This window comes from Urocampus carinirostris, chromosome 2, assembly GCF_059441175.1.
Source record: "Urocampus carinirostris isolate Australia breed hairy pipefish chromosome 2, RoL_Ucar_1.0, whole genome shotgun sequence".
NCBI classification, from domain to species: domain Eukaryota; kingdom Metazoa; phylum Chordata; class Actinopteri; order Syngnathiformes; family Syngnathidae; genus Urocampus; species Urocampus carinirostris.
This window is the reverse complement of record NC_142350.1, coordinates 22,376,195-22,394,840: the sequence shown is the minus strand read 5'-3', so window position 1 is coordinate 22,394,840 and position 18,646 is coordinate 22,376,195. Positions and strand designations below refer to the sequence as shown.

At 41.2% G+C, this 18,646-nt stretch overlaps 1 protein-coding gene across 4 annotated transcripts; it reads left to right on the top strand.

Annotated features, from left to right (window-relative positions):
- The first annotated feature begins 1,139 nt into the window (after positions 1 to 1,139).
- LOC148371369 (zinc transporter Slc39a7-like) lies at positions 1,140 to 17,403 on the top strand. 4 transcript variants are annotated; one of them, XM_088329396.1, is made up of 9 exons: positions 1,140 to 1,382; positions 2,494 to 2,821; positions 6,267 to 6,409; positions 6,485 to 6,653; positions 11,492 to 11,554; positions 11,679 to 11,801; positions 13,251 to 13,325; positions 14,968 to 15,164; positions 17,086 to 17,403. In XM_088329396.1, the coding sequence occupies exons 2-9, from the start codon at positions 2,503 to 2,505 to the stop codon at positions 17,338 to 17,340; spliced, it is 1,344 nt and encodes a 447-aa protein (XP_088185522.1). In that variant the 5' UTR covers positions 1,140 to 1,382; positions 2,494 to 2,502; the 3' UTR covers positions 17,341 to 17,403. The 4 variants fall into 4 exon arrangements, with proteins under 4 accessions (XP_088185522.1, XP_088185521.1, XP_088185520.1 ...); XM_088329395.1 differs by having other exon boundaries at positions 1,140 to 1,386; XM_088329394.1 differs by having other exon boundaries at positions 1,141 to 1,456.
- Positions 17,404 to 18,646: the final 1,243 nt, after the last annotated feature.

Sequence of the window (18,646 nt, the reverse complement as noted above, 5' to 3'; positions counted from 1 at the left end):
GTTCCTGGGATACCAATGCATTCTAGACTAACCAGTAATGAGTTGTGGTTGACAGTATCAAAAGCAGCGCTTAGATCCAGCAGCAGTAACATTGATGAGGCACCGGAATCTATTGCTAAAAGGAGATCATTGGTTACTTTAGCCAGGGCTGTCTCAGTAGAGTGATTTGCCCGAAATGCTGACTGGACAGTTTCCAAGAGGTTATTTCCTGACATGAAGTCATTTAGCTGCTGTGCAACGACCTTTTCAAGTAATTTTGCACAAAATGGCAGATTTGACAATGGCCTATAATGACCTAGGCTTTCTGGGTCAAGGTTAGGTCGCTTAAGCGTGGGTTTAATGACGGCAGACTTGAAGGCTACAGGAACAATACCCGAGGATAGCGATATATTAATAATATTTCAAACTGATGGTCCTAAGATCCCTAACAGATCCTTCACCAGTGAAGCTGGAAACGGATCGAGCAGGCATGTAGTTTGTTTGGCCCTACTGACCATCTGTGTTAGATTATCACGGGACAAATCATTGAAACTGGAGAATGTTTCTGAACAACCGCCGACACAGTCCTTACTTAACACCTCCACATCTTCTTGATAGGATGAGGATACAGAGCGTTCTTTTAAAATTTCATTACAGACAACTCACTCACTCATTTACACCTAGGGACAATTTGGACCGGCCAATTCACCTGAAATGCATGTTTTTGGAATGTGGGAGGAAACTGGAGTGCCCGGAGGAAACCCACGCAAGCACGGGGAGAACATGCAAACTCCACACAGGAGGTTCGATCTCATGACCTCAGAACTGTGCGTCGCCGTGCTGCATTATAATTAATAATATTCATAAAAATTTTGGTATTTTATATAACTTATCTGTTTTCTACCTTGCATGTTTATTTATATTCTTTTGTCATTGTTTTCATTTATATTCTCTTGTAATTGTGTGTACACACACAAACACAAATATATATATATATATATATATATATATATATATATATATATATATATATATATATATATATATATATATATATATATTGTGCGATTTTCAATTCAATAAAGCATTTTTTTAAAGTACGCGTCAAAGGACGATACTCGCGAGATTTCGACCTACACAGCCTCTTTTCCCTCCTTAGCAACCACAGACGCCAGACAATCTGCCCTAGAGTTCACAGAATCGCCCGATTATCTCTCCTTCAGTTTGAAAACACAAATATGTCAAATTTTCCATTTCAATTTTCTCCGTAAATGTCCTGTGTCAAGAACTACTGTTTGCAGCAGGTCAGCTAGGAAGAGGAACGAAGGCTTGGAATCGGGATGTCTTCCCGCGAGATTTGAGGATTTGAATGCCACGTCTCGGCCAACAGCTAGCATAACTCTGTAGGTGGGAAACATCCTCCGAGTTGAAGCTGTATTTTGCTTTTCCGACGAAGAAAAGACAAAGCAACTCACAGGTCGTCAGCGAAACAATTACACTCGCTAGTATGTTTCTCCTAACAATAATTTGTCCATGTTTTCATTTTGCCGGCGCTACTTCTACCTTTAGCATAGGCTCGTTAGCCGCTTAGTCGTGAACTGATGCTGCATTAACTTTCTCGTTTGTTTGTTTCCGGCTTAAGTGCGAAAAAAGTCAAGTGCTAAATCCGTTTACTCAGGCACGATCGAGGCGTCAAGCGAGAAGATGCACTTTCAATATGAAGTTGAATTGCGGGTCATTGAAGTTTAGTAGCCTATTTTTAATTGTGTATACCAGGGGTTACGTGTAGAAAAAATATTCTCATGGGGGCAGGACTAGAAGATAATGGGATGGAAAGTGGGGTTTAATATTGTCAAAGTTTGTGCCTGAATTTTTGGTGCTTGTAAATGGTTGAGATTGTTGCCATGTATCTGAACAACTCTGCTTAAAAATGATGCTGACACTGCTCTCTGGTGGCTTCACTTTGCTATTGCATCTCTTCTTCCCTCGTGATTAACTGTAGCTAGCATTAGTTGGTACAGCATTGTCCAGTGAAGCGCCTCTGCATGTTATATCTAAACAGGGCACTGCAAAAGGTCCATAATTGTAATGCAAGGATCACAATTATGGACATTAATAATGGGCCATGCAAAAAATGAAAGTAGAGTTTCCCAAGGGTATATTGTAGTGGAAGGAACTTCCTTGAACTATAAATGTAAGCTACATATTATATGCATATTACTATTACCCAACGGTTTTATGGGAAAAGATTTGTCTCAAAAAACAAATATATTCCCTCATTTTTTCAAGGTGAAAAGATCCATATGTCCTATTAAATGCACACACAAGATTTAAAGTTCCATATGTGAATTGCAGATATATTTCTGGCTCTGCAAAATACATGATTCACACTGGATTGTTTTCTGTTAATGGTACTGGAGAAATTGAAAGTCCTTAAAAAGTGCTTGAATTACGCCGTGAAATAGGTTTGCGAACCCTGAATGTGCTTTCTGAAATTTTCCTTTCGTTTTACAGCTAAATACGATGAGGCGCCCACATATGCTGGTGATCCTGATCACGTCTTTCCTGTTACTGTTTTCCACCTCACATCTGAGCGATGCTCACGGCCACTCACACGACCACCATGACGGCCACCACCACCATCATCACCATCATGGGCACGCTCATGGAGATGAGCACCATCATCACCACGAGCACTCGCACGAACCAGAAGTGAAGATGTTTCACGGTGCTAGCAAGTGGAGCGCCCAAGCCAACGTGCCACTATTGGAGGAGGAAGTGGAAGAGCATCTCTGGCATGGTCACGGACATGAGCAAAATGATGACCATGCACATGCCCACGGTAAGAACAATGACCTTGCATTAGGCCTGGCTACAAATCACTAACGATAATTATCGTCATACCATTTTGCCAACATAAATAATCAAAACGTTTGATATGAGGCGATAATTTGAACCGTAATCACATCTGCCGTGATCTGCTACCTTATTGTGGTGGAGGGGTAAGTGTGTCCCAATTGATCCTGAGAGGTATGTTGTCAGGGGCTTTAAGCCCCTAGTAGGATCACCCATGACAAGCAGGTCCTAGGTGAGGGGCCAGACAAAGCGCAGCTCAAAGACCCCTTATGACGAAAAAGAACATAGTTGCATGATTTCCCTCACCCTGACGCAGGTTACGGGTGGTTCTCTCTGGAGGCGTGAGAGTGGGGTCCGCTGGCGAGCGCCTGGTGGCCGGACCGATGCTCACGGAGTCCGTCCGGGCACAGCCCAAAGGCACCTGTGGTACGGGCCAAGGGGCTCGGGTGCGTAGAGAGCCCGGAAGCAGCCAAATGTATGGTCTTTGGCGCACGGCTCCCTCGGGAGGTGTTTTGGACATGTCTGACCCGCAGAAGCCCCGGGGACACGCTGGACAAACTACGTCTCTAGGCTGGCCTGGGACTGCCTCGGGATCCCGTCGGATGAGCTGGATGAAGTGGCTGGGGTAGGGGAGGTCTAAGCTTCCCTACCGACCCGAATGAGCATAAGAAGATGAAGGGATAGATAAAAACTCGAACATCAGAGAAAATGGGGGCGCTAATGTAATAAAATTGCAAGTTCCAGACCAACATTCAGGAGACGGAGAAGGTGACCAAGACAAGCCAATCATTTACCAGTAATAGCGGTAGAGCGGCTATAACAGAGTTAAAGCAACTACAACGCAGTCAAAATGAGTGATAAAGAAATGAAGGATCACATGAGCATACCCACCTTAAACATGTAGAAAGAGTCGTAGACAGGAGAGCTACTTTATCTTTCGTTCTTTAGAGGTATTTTGGCTACTCAATCTGAAAAGAAAATGGAGGCGATATAATATCGCCAGCTAGCACCTGTTTGGGACTGAATCGTTTTTGAATAGTTTTTCCTTCGATTCCTTCGTATTCTAACGAGCAACACAGTTTTAAATGGTAGAGAAAGTGTCTTGTTGCCCGTCCTAGTTGGCACATGTCATTGGCAAAGTTTGCAGTAAGTCTCGTTGCCCTGTTTTTTTATCGGTCTCTTAGTAGCCAAAATAGCTTCAAACAACTGAAGATGAGGGGTATCTCCTGTCTGACTCTTTCAGCATGCTTTAGTGCAGGGGTCAGGAACCTATGGCTCGCGAGCCATATATGGCTCTGTTGCCCTGTTTTTTTATCGGTCTCTTAGTAGCCAAAATAGCTTCAAACAACTGAAGATGAGGGGTATCTCCTGTCTGACTCTTTCAGCATGCTTTAGTGCAGGGGTCAGGAACCTATGGCTCGCGAGCCATATATGGCTCTTTTTATGAGTATCTGTGGCTCGGAGACAAATTTGATTGCATGCAAATTTCTCCATCTCGTTCAAAACTTGAGCCGTTGATCCTGTTCAGATACACACAAAGCCAAACCAAAGCTGAATTTCAAAGCAGCACTTCGCAGTATATATAGGGCACGTTTTTCACTACAATTTAGTCAAGGTGCCACACCAAAAAAAAACTCGTTTTGGCAGTACATTGGAACCTCGGTTTTCGAACGCCTCTTAGTTCGAACAAATCGGAGTCTGACCCAAAAATTTTTAGAAATTCTTGCTCCGCTGTTCGGTTCAAAAATCGGAGTTCGAACGCCGGTAATGCTAGAGTGCCTACGCTAGGGTGTGATGCTGAGCGGCGTACGGGTGTGGATCGCTCTTTTCGTGACCAACTGTTATCGCGTGCGGACGTGCTTCGTTTTGCTTTCGCTTTTAATATAGGTGTACGAAGTGTTTTAGCCCCTAATTATGCCTCCGAAGATAGTCAGTGCAAGCAGCAAAGTTTCTACAGGTGAAAAAAGAAACGTAGTGCGTACAACTATTGCATTTAAGAAATAATGGCAAAATATGAAGGAGATGTGCGAGTGTCTGATCTTGCCTGCGCCTTCTGCTGACCACCACAAAGGTAAGAAATCCTATTCATAATTCTTTTCTTTATCCTTTTTTTTAAATTTTTACACGTTCATGCTAGCGTAATCTTTCGTACGGAAGATTACAATAACGCGAACGTACGATTAGCCTGGGTTAGCTTTATGTTTACGTTAAACATTCAAGGTAAACATTCAGGGTGTTGGAACGGATTCAAACGATTTACATTATTTTTAATGGGGAAAATGATTTCGGTGATCGAACAAATCGGTTTTCGAACAGGGTTCTGGAACGGATTATGGTCGAGAACCGAGGTTCCACTGTACAAGGCTAAAGAACCCTTTATATAAAAGCTCACTATATAATCTGTGTTCAGTGTTCAGATACCTTATGATGAATCCACAGAACAAACTGCAAATACGCCAAAACACCGGAAAAGAACTTAAGTTATTTGATTGGGTGAGTGGGAGGGATGGGTGGAGCTATGCAAAAAGGGCAAGCACTCCCTCCCATCTCTCGCCCTACGCTGTCTGTGCCAAAGGTAAGCACATCAGGCTCCCTGTTTGCAGAATGTTGTGACGTTTTTACAAAATAACTGCTTGCATCTGGTTTTGAAACCAATATGTATGAAAAAAAAAGGGTCAAAACGAGTTTAACCGATCTTGAGTAATTGCAAGAAAGAGACAAGTTTAAAGTGGTATGTTTGTTGATTTTGGGACACGGGCTCTGGCATTATTCTCTTTTCATAATTTTTATCAAATCATCAAAAATAAATGTGCTGAAGACTAACCTTTTGTCTGGTTCGTGGGTTTAGCAATTAAGTAAATTTTTCTCATAATATATGGTGTGCCTCTTTCCCAAAATAAAATTAATATATTTTGCTTTTATGGCTCTTTGAGTCAAAAAGATTCCCGACCCCTGCTTTAATGGGTATGTTGGGTGTTGTCCCTTGTCTCTTTTAGCACTCATTTTGACCGTCTTGTAGGGCTTTTGCTTTAACTCTGTAAACCGGTCTACCACTATTTCTGCAAAATGATTGGTTGGTCCTCATCACCTTCATCTCCTAAATGTTGGTCTGGAACTTGCGTGGCTGTTGCATTAGCACCCCCACTTTCTCTTGTGTTAGGGTGGTGTAATTACACTTTAAATAATCAACTATTATCGAAAGATTTTCATATTTATGTTGGTAGAAAATATCTGATGATAATTATTGTTATATTTTTATTATTCGACTAATCGCCTCTATTTGTCAACTAGTCGTCCATTAAAATATTTGTTGGTTGCAGCCCCAGTTGATAAGCAATGCATGCAGGTTTTGTTTTGAAAAGTGGTTGCCAAGAACAAAACAACGATTGAAGTTATGCTGGTGACTAAAACTGAGTTTTTTGTCTTTCTAGAGCACGGACATGATCATGTGCACGACCACGGACACGGACATGGGAATGATGATGACCATGGACACAACCACGGTCATGGGCACGCCCCCAAGAAGCAGATAAAGGTTGCAGAGAAACGGGAGACATTGGAGTTGTGGATGCAGGTTAGAACTCAAACTGTCAGTTACTCAATTTAGAAAACGATCCTTAAAGCGAGCCGACCTACCTTCTTGCCCCAGGCTATCGGCGCCACGCTGCTCATCAGCGCCGCACCCTTTCTCATCCTCTTCCTCATCCCAGTTCAATCCAACAGCGACCAGCACCAGAACTTGCTTAAAGTGCTGCTGAGTTTTGCATCGGGAGGCCTGCTGGGTGACGCTTTCCTCCACCTCATACCGCACGCTTTGGGTACGTCCTGTCGTTTGAGAACGATGAGGCAAGGTTTTATGTTTTGCAGACAAAAGCAAAAAGAAAAGATGTAAATAGGTGCAAATAGCTCGTTACCGACTAAAACTGACTTGTTAGTTGATTAATAAGTTTAACATTCTTCCTTTATGGCTGTTGTCTTGTAGCTTCTTTTAAGAATTTTTAAATGTTATTAGTTGAAAACCAAATGGCAACATTTCTACACACTGCTCTTTTATAGAAAATAATATTCTTTATTGCCATTGATGAGAACGTTGTGAACATTGTCTGCAACGAGATTTAACCTCACTCAAGGATAAACAAAATGAAGATGCATTAAAGACCGAAAAGAGAAAAATGAGATAAAAGAATGTCAAGATAAATAGGCAAAAAGATTGATAGGGTGATGCTTTGAGACTGTCCCAAGTTGTAAGTTTTTCTTCCGTATTAATAGCAGTGTTCATTTTACCTGTGAAAAGTGATGGGTCCCGGGAACTCGCATGCTCAAAAATCTATGGGTCCCAACAGAGATCTATGGGTCCCCAAAATTTAGTGTTATCGAGGTTGACATTGTAAATCGGCGACAAATATATACCGTATTTTCCGCACTATAAGGCGCACCTAAAAGCCTTTATTTTTTTCAAAAGCTGACCATGCGCCGTATAATACAGTGCGCCTTATATCTCATCTCATTAGCCGTACCGCTTATCCTCATTAGGGTCACGGGGGGGCTGGAGCCCATCCCAGCCATCTCTGGGCAGTGGGCAGGGGACACCCTGAACTGGTTGCCAGCCAATCGCAGGTCACACGGGGACAGACAACTCACTCGCTCATTCACACCTAGGGACAATTTGGACCGGCCAATTCACCTGAAATGCATGTTTTTGAAATGTGGGAGGAAACCGGAGTGCCCGGAGGAAACCCACGCAAGCACGGGGAGAACATACAAACTCCGCACAGGAAGTCTGGAGCTGGATTTGAACCCACGCAGGAGGTTCCCATGACATGAACTGTGCCGCACAAGCGCTAACCACTGCTCCGCCGTGCTGCCCCTGCGCCTTATATATGGATCAATATTAAGTCGCAAAGTCTTGCAACTAAGGCAAGCAGCCGCCGACTAGATTTTCCCCCGAAGGCGAAGTAGTCCGCGGTGTATGCTGGGATTTATATACCGGCGTTTCATTTCCTAACCAATGTGTCAATCATCATTTGAATCAGTCACTATTGGCTAAAGTTATTCGGAGGTTATCATTAACAGGCTCGCATAGGCTAAAGGGGCGAAACAAAGCCTGCAATTGGCCGAAAAAGATGAATGTGAATCACACATTGGGTTGCACTACGGCATAGAGAAAACATTTTTTACTATTCTGTATTTGAAAATATTTTACTCTCCTGGATTTACTACACTCACGGTTGTAAGAAGACCATGGTTACATATCATTTTTGAACGTGATGTCTGCAAGAGAACTTAGGTGAGCTATGCGGCTTTATATTTTCCCGGTATCTTGTTTTAGAACGATCTTGATGTTTCTGTGATGAGTCTATTTTTAAACTAAATTCAATTCAAAGTGTTTATTGTCATATGCACAGTAAAGAACCCCGTTTCCCTGTACAATAAAATTCTTACTTTGCTGCCCACACAGTTGCCAGCAAAAAATAAAATGGAAACTAAGAAATGTTTCGCATTTCTTGAATCCCAAGACTTTAACCTTCCGAATGATATTTGGAACGATGCATTTGAGTGATTGGTGACATCGTACAGACACTGTTTCCGTACATGTCTGAGACACGTATTTGCTTCTTTGCAAGCTTTCGGAATGTTAAGGGGGTAATAAGTTTGACTGAACTATCTGACTGTTTTGTCGACGTTCCCATTGTAGCGCCTTGTAATCCGGTGCGCCTTATGTATGGAAAATATAGGACCAAAAACTTTTTTGGGGGTGCGCCCTATAACCTGGTGCGCCTTATAGTGCGGAAAATACGGTAATATAATTCTATATATTCATTCAGTTTTAATCATCACAGTTTATTGGTAATACAAATCAGTTATCACTTCAAGATTTTTCAGTTCACAACAATATTGCACATTATTCAAAATAATATTGCTGAAATAATTATTTTAACCTATACAGTAAACCTCGGATAAGTCGGATCCAGATGGACCGGTCATTTTCATCCGACTTATCCGAGGATCCGACTTATCCGAGGTCGCAAAATTTCGAACTAAGAAGAAATTTAACTCTTAGAAAAGTGCATACTTGTATATGTAAAATGAAATACCAAGCAATGATATCTTGTAACATGAACGTGATTTATTATCAAAAAAGTTCTTAAAATGAACATGAACATGGTTGATATGAACTATGGTTAATAATACACTGTGCTTTGTCGACATCTGGATGATCATTTACCCTCTGCCTTTTAGCGGTCGGAGCTCTAAAATCTGTCGCACACATATCTTTTATCTTCTTCTGGCTTTTCAGAATGTCGCTCAAAGTTTGAGGGCTCATTCCAAACTTCGCCGCGATGTCTTTTTGCTTCATGTGCTGATTCTTTTCTTGGAATTCAATGATAGCGAGCTTTTCTTCATACGTTCTAGTCTTGAGACTCCTGCCTTTGGTTTTAGAACTTGAGGCCATCGCCACACCGTAGACCGCACAGACCGCAAGGAAGTCCAAAGAAATTCACACAAATTCAATTTGAATGCTAGCAATACTGTAATAAGAAACAATGGGATTATGATTACGAGGCTTTGTTCTATGACCGCGTGCTGTGATTGAGAGTGCTATCATTCAACACTGAGGAGGAGTTTGATGAATAGCCTCTGCCAATCACGGAACGCCACGTCACATCAAGAAATCTTCCCGGAAAATCTGGGAGGGGTGAAAATCTTCCCGGAAAATCTGTGAGGAGTGAAAATCTTCCCGGAAAATTCCATCGCTTACTGCCACTGGAGGCTGAAATTTAGAGCATTTGGGAGATGTCCTAGGCGACCTGATACCGATCCGACTTATCAGAGGCGAAAACCATTAAAAAGGGTCAATTGTACGGAAAAATCCATCCGACTTAGGCGAGGATCCGACTTATAAAATCCGACTTATGCGAGGTGTAATACTACAGAAAAGCCTAGAGAACAAACGTTCCACGCAATTTGTCCGACTTATCCGAGAATCCGACTTATGCGAGTCCGACTTATCCGAGGTTTACTGTATTTTCTTTCAGTTTTAATCATCACAGTTAATTGATAATACAAAGCAGTTATCACTTCAGATTTTTCACTTCACAAAAATATTGTACATTTTACAAAATAATATTGCTGAAATATTAGTCTATATATTCGTGCAGTTTTAATCATCACAGTTAATTGGTAATACAAAGCAAGTTATCACTTCAGATTTTCCAATTCATATATTCTTCGTGGTTTGCTGTCCCGCCAGTTGTAATGCCTCCTCATAGCGTAAACAGGAATATAATTGAGTCCATTTTGGCAGAAAAGTCCTTATCTTGCTTAGGAGTATTCTTTTGTATGTTTCCTTTCGTCGAATCGTTGGCTTCAATACACGTGTTTTCCTTGCCTCCGCGATCTTCCGAAAAATTTCTCCGCCGTTTTTTCGTGCTGGAATTATTGCCGTTGTTATCACTTTCTGCATTAAGTTTTTGACTTATTACTAACACTGAAGAAAATACCAATTTTGTGTTGACTTTCACACAATACTAACTTTTTTCGGAGGCATACTTAGCCTTCACCTTCCCTCGACAACAACCACCACAACAATGACGTAATCTCGAAACAACGAGACCTCGTTTGCCGAGATCGGCGTGCAGACGAAAACTCGAACCGCGAGACCAAAACAACGTATCTGTCTGACGAAAAGTTTGGAGTGCAGTAAATCTTTGTTTAAAAAAAATGTAATCGGGTAAAAATGACACATGTTGACTTGACACTATGCGTCTCCAGCAAAAATGATGCGTCTACGACGCAGGGACGTGGGCAATTGAGAACACTGTAATAGTGCCATGAAAAATAGTGTGTCGTACCAATAACATACCTGTCCACTACAAATTGTGTACGCATTATAGCAATTTTTGTCTTGGAATTTTTAAAATAATCTTGGTTATTTGTTAAAATGATCTCGTCTTGCTTATTTCAGCTCTAATCCAGATGGTCTCGGTCACTGGTAGCAGATTGCGGTATTTGACAATGGCTGTCCTCCTGTGAGTAAAAAGGTTCTGCGTTGGGTTCATAAGGTTTATTCATGCTCAATAAGGGGAATTGCAATCATTAATAAGGGGAGCAATTGTCTGAGGTTGACAGCTATGCAATAGTGCAATAAAAAATAGTGTAATAACTTTTGAAATTAGGTCAATGAATATTATATAGTCACCTATTTTTCCATACACAGGCAAGTTATATACTTTTCAGTCTTGTGTGCTTGTTTAGGGTGGTGATAGCCCTGGGTAGGAAACTCTGAGCCTTTTAGTCTTTCATTTACGAGACCTGCAGTGCCTACCAGGGGCAACGGGTCAAAGAGGTGGTGGCCGGGGTGAGAGGAGTCCTTTATAACATTGTTGGCTCTGCTGCGGTATAGCAAGCCGGAAATGTCCTCCAGCCTCGGCGGAGAGCAGCAATGGACTTCTGTGCTGGGTTGGTAACTCTGTGTATGGTTTTCATTTCCGCTGCCATGCTCCCAGCAGGCATGCCAGTATTTAACCCTTTATCTACACATTTGCTCGGAAGCCAAATTTCCCGAATCCTACTCAGCAGTGATTCTGAGACCCCACAACCAGCATGTCAGGAAAATGTTGCTTTCAAGCTGACTTCCTCCTTCTGCCCACTGTAGCGCCGCACTCCCACCACGGTGATGCCCCTCAAGCCGCAGATGACTCGCACGGCCACTCGCACGGTAACAGACGTTCGTTATCTTTAATGTCATGGTTTTAAAAATGAGATATTGGATAAATTCGCCTTTACATTTCAAGACTTCCTTTTGACTTGATTGACTTAGTCCTCTCTCCTGTGCACTGCAGGCGCTGCCCACGACCACATGATGTCAGTAGGACTGTGGGTCCTGGGTGGCATCGTCGCCTTTTTGATCGTGGAGAAGTTTGTACGTTTCCTGAAGGGCGGCCACTCGCACGGACACTCGCACAGTAAGATATATGTTTAGAAATAGACATGTAAATCGCTGACCTTTTGGAGAAATTCACCCTTTTAAAATAAGGGATTTATATGCATTATTAACCGCGCGGTTGGGGAGTTTTAAGATTTTTTTTTTTTAAGAATTATTGTTTTTTTTTTTTTATCACTAAGACATCAAAATATAGAGAGACAAGTGTGGTTTACTTTAATTATCGCCTGCGTTGTTTGATTTTGTTGCTACATGAAATTTCTTATCTTCGTGCCTACGTTAATGCTGCTGTGCAAGTTTCCATCTTTTTTAGAGAAGCGTCTCTTTCGGCTCGGCTCACTAACGAGCTTGATCTTTTGCCCCCAAATGGCTCTTTGCTGTCATCTACATACTACAAATTATTATGTAACATTATGCACAAAATGACTTTCAAGGGGAAAAAATAAAGCAAAAAAAAGAAAAATGGACAAATAAGTAAAAAAGGGGGGGGTAAAAAAAGGGAGAAAAAGTAAAAACAGAAGAAAAAAGCAGGGGGAAAAACAAGTAAAAAGTTTGGGGGGGGAAATAAGTAACAAAAGAAAACTAGAGAACAAAAAAAGGAAAAAGCTAGGGGGAAAAAGAAACATAAAAAGAAAAAAATTGAAGAAAAAGTGGTAAAAAAAATAAAGAAGGGGAAAAAGGACATGGTTTTTGAGGTTTCTTTGATTGCTCCTGCATTACATTCAAATAATTTGCAAATATGCCGAGTCAATCTTGTTGCCAACAGTGTACTTCCACTAAACAGTGTGAAGAAATAGGTTTTTTTTTACTGTGCAACCAACTAAATAAATCCACAAAATGTAGATATTAGTTTAAAAAGACACTTTAAAACAACAAAAACTGATCTAATAGTTGTTGTCAAAGCAAGTGACGTGTGGGCCGTGCAATCTTTCCAATATTTCACGAGCCGATTCATTCAAATTTGAAAATCGAACTAGTGTTGCCTGAAAGCCAGCAGAATGTAACTTAATTTAATCTCCGGTTTTGGGCATGTTTGCAAATGATTTGGTTGCCAGACTTGTGATTGATGTTGCTCACCGTTATTCCAACGGATGCTCAGACTTTTTGTGATTGCTCAGACCCGTGGAAGCACACAAGGAATATTGGTTATGGGGGTTAAAAAACCCATTAGTTTTTCACATTGGACAGTAGAAGTGCCAGATGTATTTCTGAGTACAATCTTAGCCTAGTTGTTAGCCGGTTCTGGCGCAAGCTGCCTGTAGAGAATCACCACAGTAACTTAGCCAGACTAAATTTAACCTACTTTCATGCAAGCAACTTCAGTCTAGATAATAAACTTCCCAATATTTTGTTGGGTTGTACAGTGTGCAGGTACACATCTCCTCCACACTCTTCTCACCTTTTTCATCACAGACACATTTTCATGCCTGCAGAAATCTGAACTCACTTAACAACTTTAAAACATTTTTAGAAGGTGCTAAAGAGAAGGACAGTGACGGAGAAGAGGAGAAGACACCCAAAAAGAAGAAAGTGGAAAATTCTGCTGGTAAGTAGGAAGCTTTTGCTTCATGACAATCCCTTGAATCATTGGTCCTCAAACAATGGCCTCCGAAAAAATACCAGAGAACATTTTGATGCCCTTTTTTTTTTACCGAAAGAAAAACTTGGAGGTGTGGGTTTTTTGGTTGTAATAAAATTCCGACCTATGTAGCGGCTGCAAGAGCGTCAAACTCTTACCATTGAACTAACAGTGATACAGATGACATATGAAAAGGCATTTGGTTTTATCGATTTATCACACTATGAATGTTAATTTAGTTGTGCAATTCATGTTACAATTTGTCACTCGCAATGCTTAGAATAGAATAATCGAATATAATTTATTGTCATTGTATCTTGTGAAACGCTACTAACTAAATTAACAGTCGTCTCTGGTACCGTAACTTAAATACTGTGATAATGAGATAAAATTTACTGCCTTTTCGCAAGTCCTTTATACCACTGGTGGTCCAGTGCTCTGACAACTAAGCTGAACTTGGACGTCTTAAGAAAATTTATATGTCATGGACCTTTTTTGTTACGAACCCACAAAGTTTTAGGGGTTTTTTTTTTTTCCATGAATAGTATTATTAATTATTTGCTGAGTTTTGTCCTGCAAGAAATCCAGAGACAGTTATTTAGTTATATTTTTTTCATAAATAGTGGGGTTTTCTCTGACTTTGGTTCTGTGAAAAATCCAAAAGGGTTATTCTGGGTTCATACAGGTGATTGACATCCTTGAAAATGCTTGAATTTTAACGTCGTGTTTTCAAGGATTAAAACTTGCTTGAATTTTGGCTAGAGTGCTTAAAAAGGCTTGAAATTGTTGCCATGTTTCTCAAAACCTCCGCTTAAAAACGAGGCCGACACTGCTCTCTGGTGGCTTTGCCATTGCATTTTTTCTTCTCTTGTGATTAACGGTTGCTGGCATTAGTTGGTATGCCACTGTCCTATGAGGCCTAATCGCCCTAACGGTTGCACCCAATAGGACATGTGCATGCTAAAACTAGACAGGGAACTATTAAATGTGAATATGTGCAAGGTTTATGTATCAACTATGGACATTTATGATGGGCGATACGAAAAATGAAGATAGTGTTACTCAGTGGTAAATTGATTTGAGAATAACATCCTGCTAATGAAAATGTAAGCTACATATTGCTGTTATTTTTACCCAACATGTATATGGGTAGAGATTTGTCTAAAAAATATTTAGACATGTATTGTTCAGCTCCACAAATATATTTGCGATTTATTCAAGATAAAAAAATTATGTCTTGATAATTGCAAATGCAAGATTAAAAATGGCATATGTAATTTGCAGATATATTTGTGGTTCTGCAAAATGCATGATTCACACGTGATTTTTTCTTCTTCTAATGGTGCTGGAGATATTGAAAAATTGGCTCTAAAAGTCCTTAATAAGTGCTTGAATTTGGCCATGAAAATGGTTGGCGAACCCTGGTTAATTGACTGTGGCTTTCTGGAAAACAATACATTTTTTATTAGGCACTCTTGCAACTGTCCCATGTTCTTTGTTACAAACTGACTGCAGCCCCTTGTCAGAAAACAGGAAAGTGATGTGGCCCTCACAAGAAAACATTATAAAATGCAATATCTGATCAAATGTCATTAAATTGTCACCACAGACATCAAGGTGTCCGGCTATCTCAACCTGGCGGCCGACTTCACTCACAACTTCACAGACGGCCTGGCTATCGGTGCGTCCTTCTTGGTGGGTCCAGCAGTTGGCGCTATCACCACAGTTACCATTTTGCTGCATGAGGTGCCACACGAGATCGGAGACTTCGCCATCCTAGTTCAGTCCGGCTGCACCAAGAAGAAAGTGAGTCCTGCTGGGTTAGCCCCCCCACCCCTGGAGTTAGCATTTACACAGTGGTGGGCCATGTATTTCATACCTAAGCCTTCCGTGTTGCTACGTCTGAATCAATTCAACCCTCAGTAAATTTTATGGCTATAAAACGTTTTTTTGCAGCTACAGCTGCGACATATGTAAAAAAAAAGCATCAATAATATCCTCATAAAATCGCATTTTTATTTATTTTTATTCACCAAAATTCAGTTTTTATTTGTACACAATATCAATCCTCCCTCAATCTTTTGTGTCTCCCAGCAATGAGACGAAATAAGCTCTACATAGTTTCCTCCGTTTTTGGACGCTTTCTTCGTGTCCCTAAAATGAAAGTTCCTGCTTGCAAAGAAAAATGACACAATCTCAGTCTTTTTAAGATGTCCCTATTTTTCATCACCTTTTTGTTTAGAAGCTTTGTTCCCAGCACACTTGCTCGAGTTATAGCCTCACTCTGGTTTCTGGTTTTTGAGTACCGTTGTCTTTAAGTGTCCAGCAGTGCTTTGGTGTCTCGTTGGGGCCTTGGTTTGGCAAGTCAAATATACAAATCCTGTGTTTCTCCAAACACCATGTGGATCTGTGGCAAATAACAAGCACTTCCAGCTATACAATTTGCAGTGTGACAGGCCTGCTATATGACATTTTGCTAGCTCTAGCTTGACTTTTTTTTCCACGAGCCAGTCATTCTTCTTTGTCCCTTTGAAGTTTAGTGGCGGTTGGCACCAGCACTTAGCTGCATTACTGCTCCCTAGCCAATCATAGTTTGTGAAAACATTGATGCCCCCCATATGCCTGTGAAAAGGCCTAGTTATCACAAACTGAAAATCAGATTGATTCAAGTGACAGCTTTATGCTACAGGGCCTTCAGAAGTGATTGTGAAGCCTTCCAGTTAGATTTCTGACCCTGTCAACAAGTAATGGCTGAAATATGATTGTTTAAATGCTTAAATATGAAGGCACACATCTGGAAGCAGTGCTACCTGGGAAAAATCAGTGAAAGGTTGCTGACAGACAATTTGGAATTATTTAGGAAAGGTTCATGGAAAAATATTATTAGATCACCCAATGCCAGACGTTTCAAATTCTAAGAGTCCGTATGTTTCTAGTTGTACCATTGAGTAAAATACTCTTTTCTAAGAAAACTTGTGAGAAAATGGCTATTTGTGAAAGGATGCATTTCAAGCAGAACTTTCACTTCTGGGCTTTTTTTGCATTTATTAAACCTCCAAAATCTAAACTAGCTTTCCCTAAACATAAGGGCACGCTGCTTGCAACGCATTTTATTGCAAGAACACGTATGCATGAACTTTTTCAGCGCCCGATATTTCATCACACAATTTCAGTCACGACGGCGATCGTATTCCTGAGGACGTTCTTGAAACATTATCTCTCTGCCCTGATGGTGATGAAGGTACTTATTTTTTATTTGTTTCCTGAAAGAAAAAAAAGCCCCTTTGAAGCATCTTTTTGTCCTTATCCATATATTCGCTCTCCTCACTGCACACTCTCAGTCGCTCGATACAGAAGGCAAAACTAGGATGTGGAGGTTTGCTCGATGTGTGGACAAAGATCTGGTCAAAACCACTCCTGCCGTTTAATAGTGTTATCTCATAATAAATAATTCCTAGAGGCTTGATACTTACCGATGCGCTGCGCCAAACCCTTTATTATACATAGTTAATAAAGGAAACAAAAAAAGCTATTTTTGTGTTTTGGCACTTTAAGACGATGCTTTTGAAAACACATTAATATGTTATGGCACTGAATGAGCTAACATCATGTGATTCAAATATGTTTTAAGCCAACAAAGGAGCCTTTGCAGGCCGTGACAGCCCACCACTGAATTATGGTTCCTTCTGTGTCGGCAAGTGACCATTTACTTCTTTTTTATCTTCAGGCGATGTGCTTGCAACTGCTCACTGCTGTGGGAGCACTAGCTGGCACGGCGTGTTCGCTGTTGGCCGAAGGCGTGGGAGCGGCAGCCACCCTCTGGATTTTGCCCTTCACAGCGGGTGGTTTTGTTTACATCGCCACGGTAACAGTCCTCCCAGAACTTTTAGCCGGGCGCTCCAGTTTCGGACAGTCGCTGATGGAGATCCTGGCCTTGCTGTTTGGGGTCGGCATGATGGTTCTGATCGCAGAGTACGAGTGAAAAAGGAGCGCTTGGGTTTGTGTCTTTAAGATTTTTTTTTAAACTCATTTTTGTGACAAACAATTTCTCTAGTTTGTGTGTTTTCTTTGGCAGCTTTATTTTTTTTATTATTTTCTAATGATAAAACAACAGCATAGCACATCTGGAGAGGACATACACTTTCTCACATACACACATAAGATCAGGTGTTAAAAAAATCTAGCCTGACCTTGCCTGCAGGTATTCAAGTCTGAACCAGCCCAAGCCCAACCAATTAACTTGATTTGATGAACCAAGCCTGAAAGCAAACACGAATTTTCATATTTTATGTGTAAAGGGTTGGGAGGAGGAGGGATGATTTGGTTTGACTCCGCCCCCTGACTCGCACGTGTTTCTCTGAGTCCGACAAGGCTGCCGCTGAGCGTGCAGCTGAGCCGAATGTGCTACGACGTGGGATGGGCTAAAAAGATAGAAAAATGACGAGGGGATTTTTTTCAAGACAGAACCTGAACATAATGATTATAGGCCCGACCCAAATTTCACGTCGTGCTCTTAAAATGATTCAAACGCACATGGATTAAAAGTAGGACGGAGGCAAAAGATAGAGGTATAATTTTAGGATTGTTTATTTTTGGCCGCAATATTTAAAAAAAACAGGCACCATATCAATTATATATTTTGGTCCAAGAGGTGATAAGTGTATCCATCCATCCATTATCTGTACTGCTTATCCTCAGTAGGGTTGCGGGGGCGCTGGGGCCCATCCCAGCCATCTACGGCCAGTGGGCAGGGGACACCCTGAACTGGTTGCCAGCCAGTCGCAGGGCACACAGGGACAGACAATTCGCTCGCTCATTCATACCTAGGGACAGTTTGGACATGCATGTTTTTGGAATGTGGGAGGAAACTGGAGTGCCCGGAGGAAACCCATGCAAGCACGGGGAGAACATACAAACTCCGCACAGGAAAGTTGGTAGCTGGATTTTAACCCATGACCTCAGAACTGTGCCGCACAAAGTGTACTCAATGTTAAAAAAATTTGGAAAACTAAAATATACATTTCTGGAGTGGGTCATTTGAGATGTCCCTGAGAAGTTGAATTTTGAATATTTTCTCTATTAAGTATGTGTTTACCATGTCCATTCAAAGAGTTCAAAGAGCCTTTGTATTTTATATTTACTTTAGCAAAGCTATTCAGGCAGATTTTGGTTGGAGGATCGGGGGGGTCGAGCCAGGGTTGGAAAGTAACTTCATGCTCGTCCCCGAATATTTTTTTTGTTTCAACATTTTTGTTTAGCATTGAAAGCCCAAGACAAGGCCTGTTTCA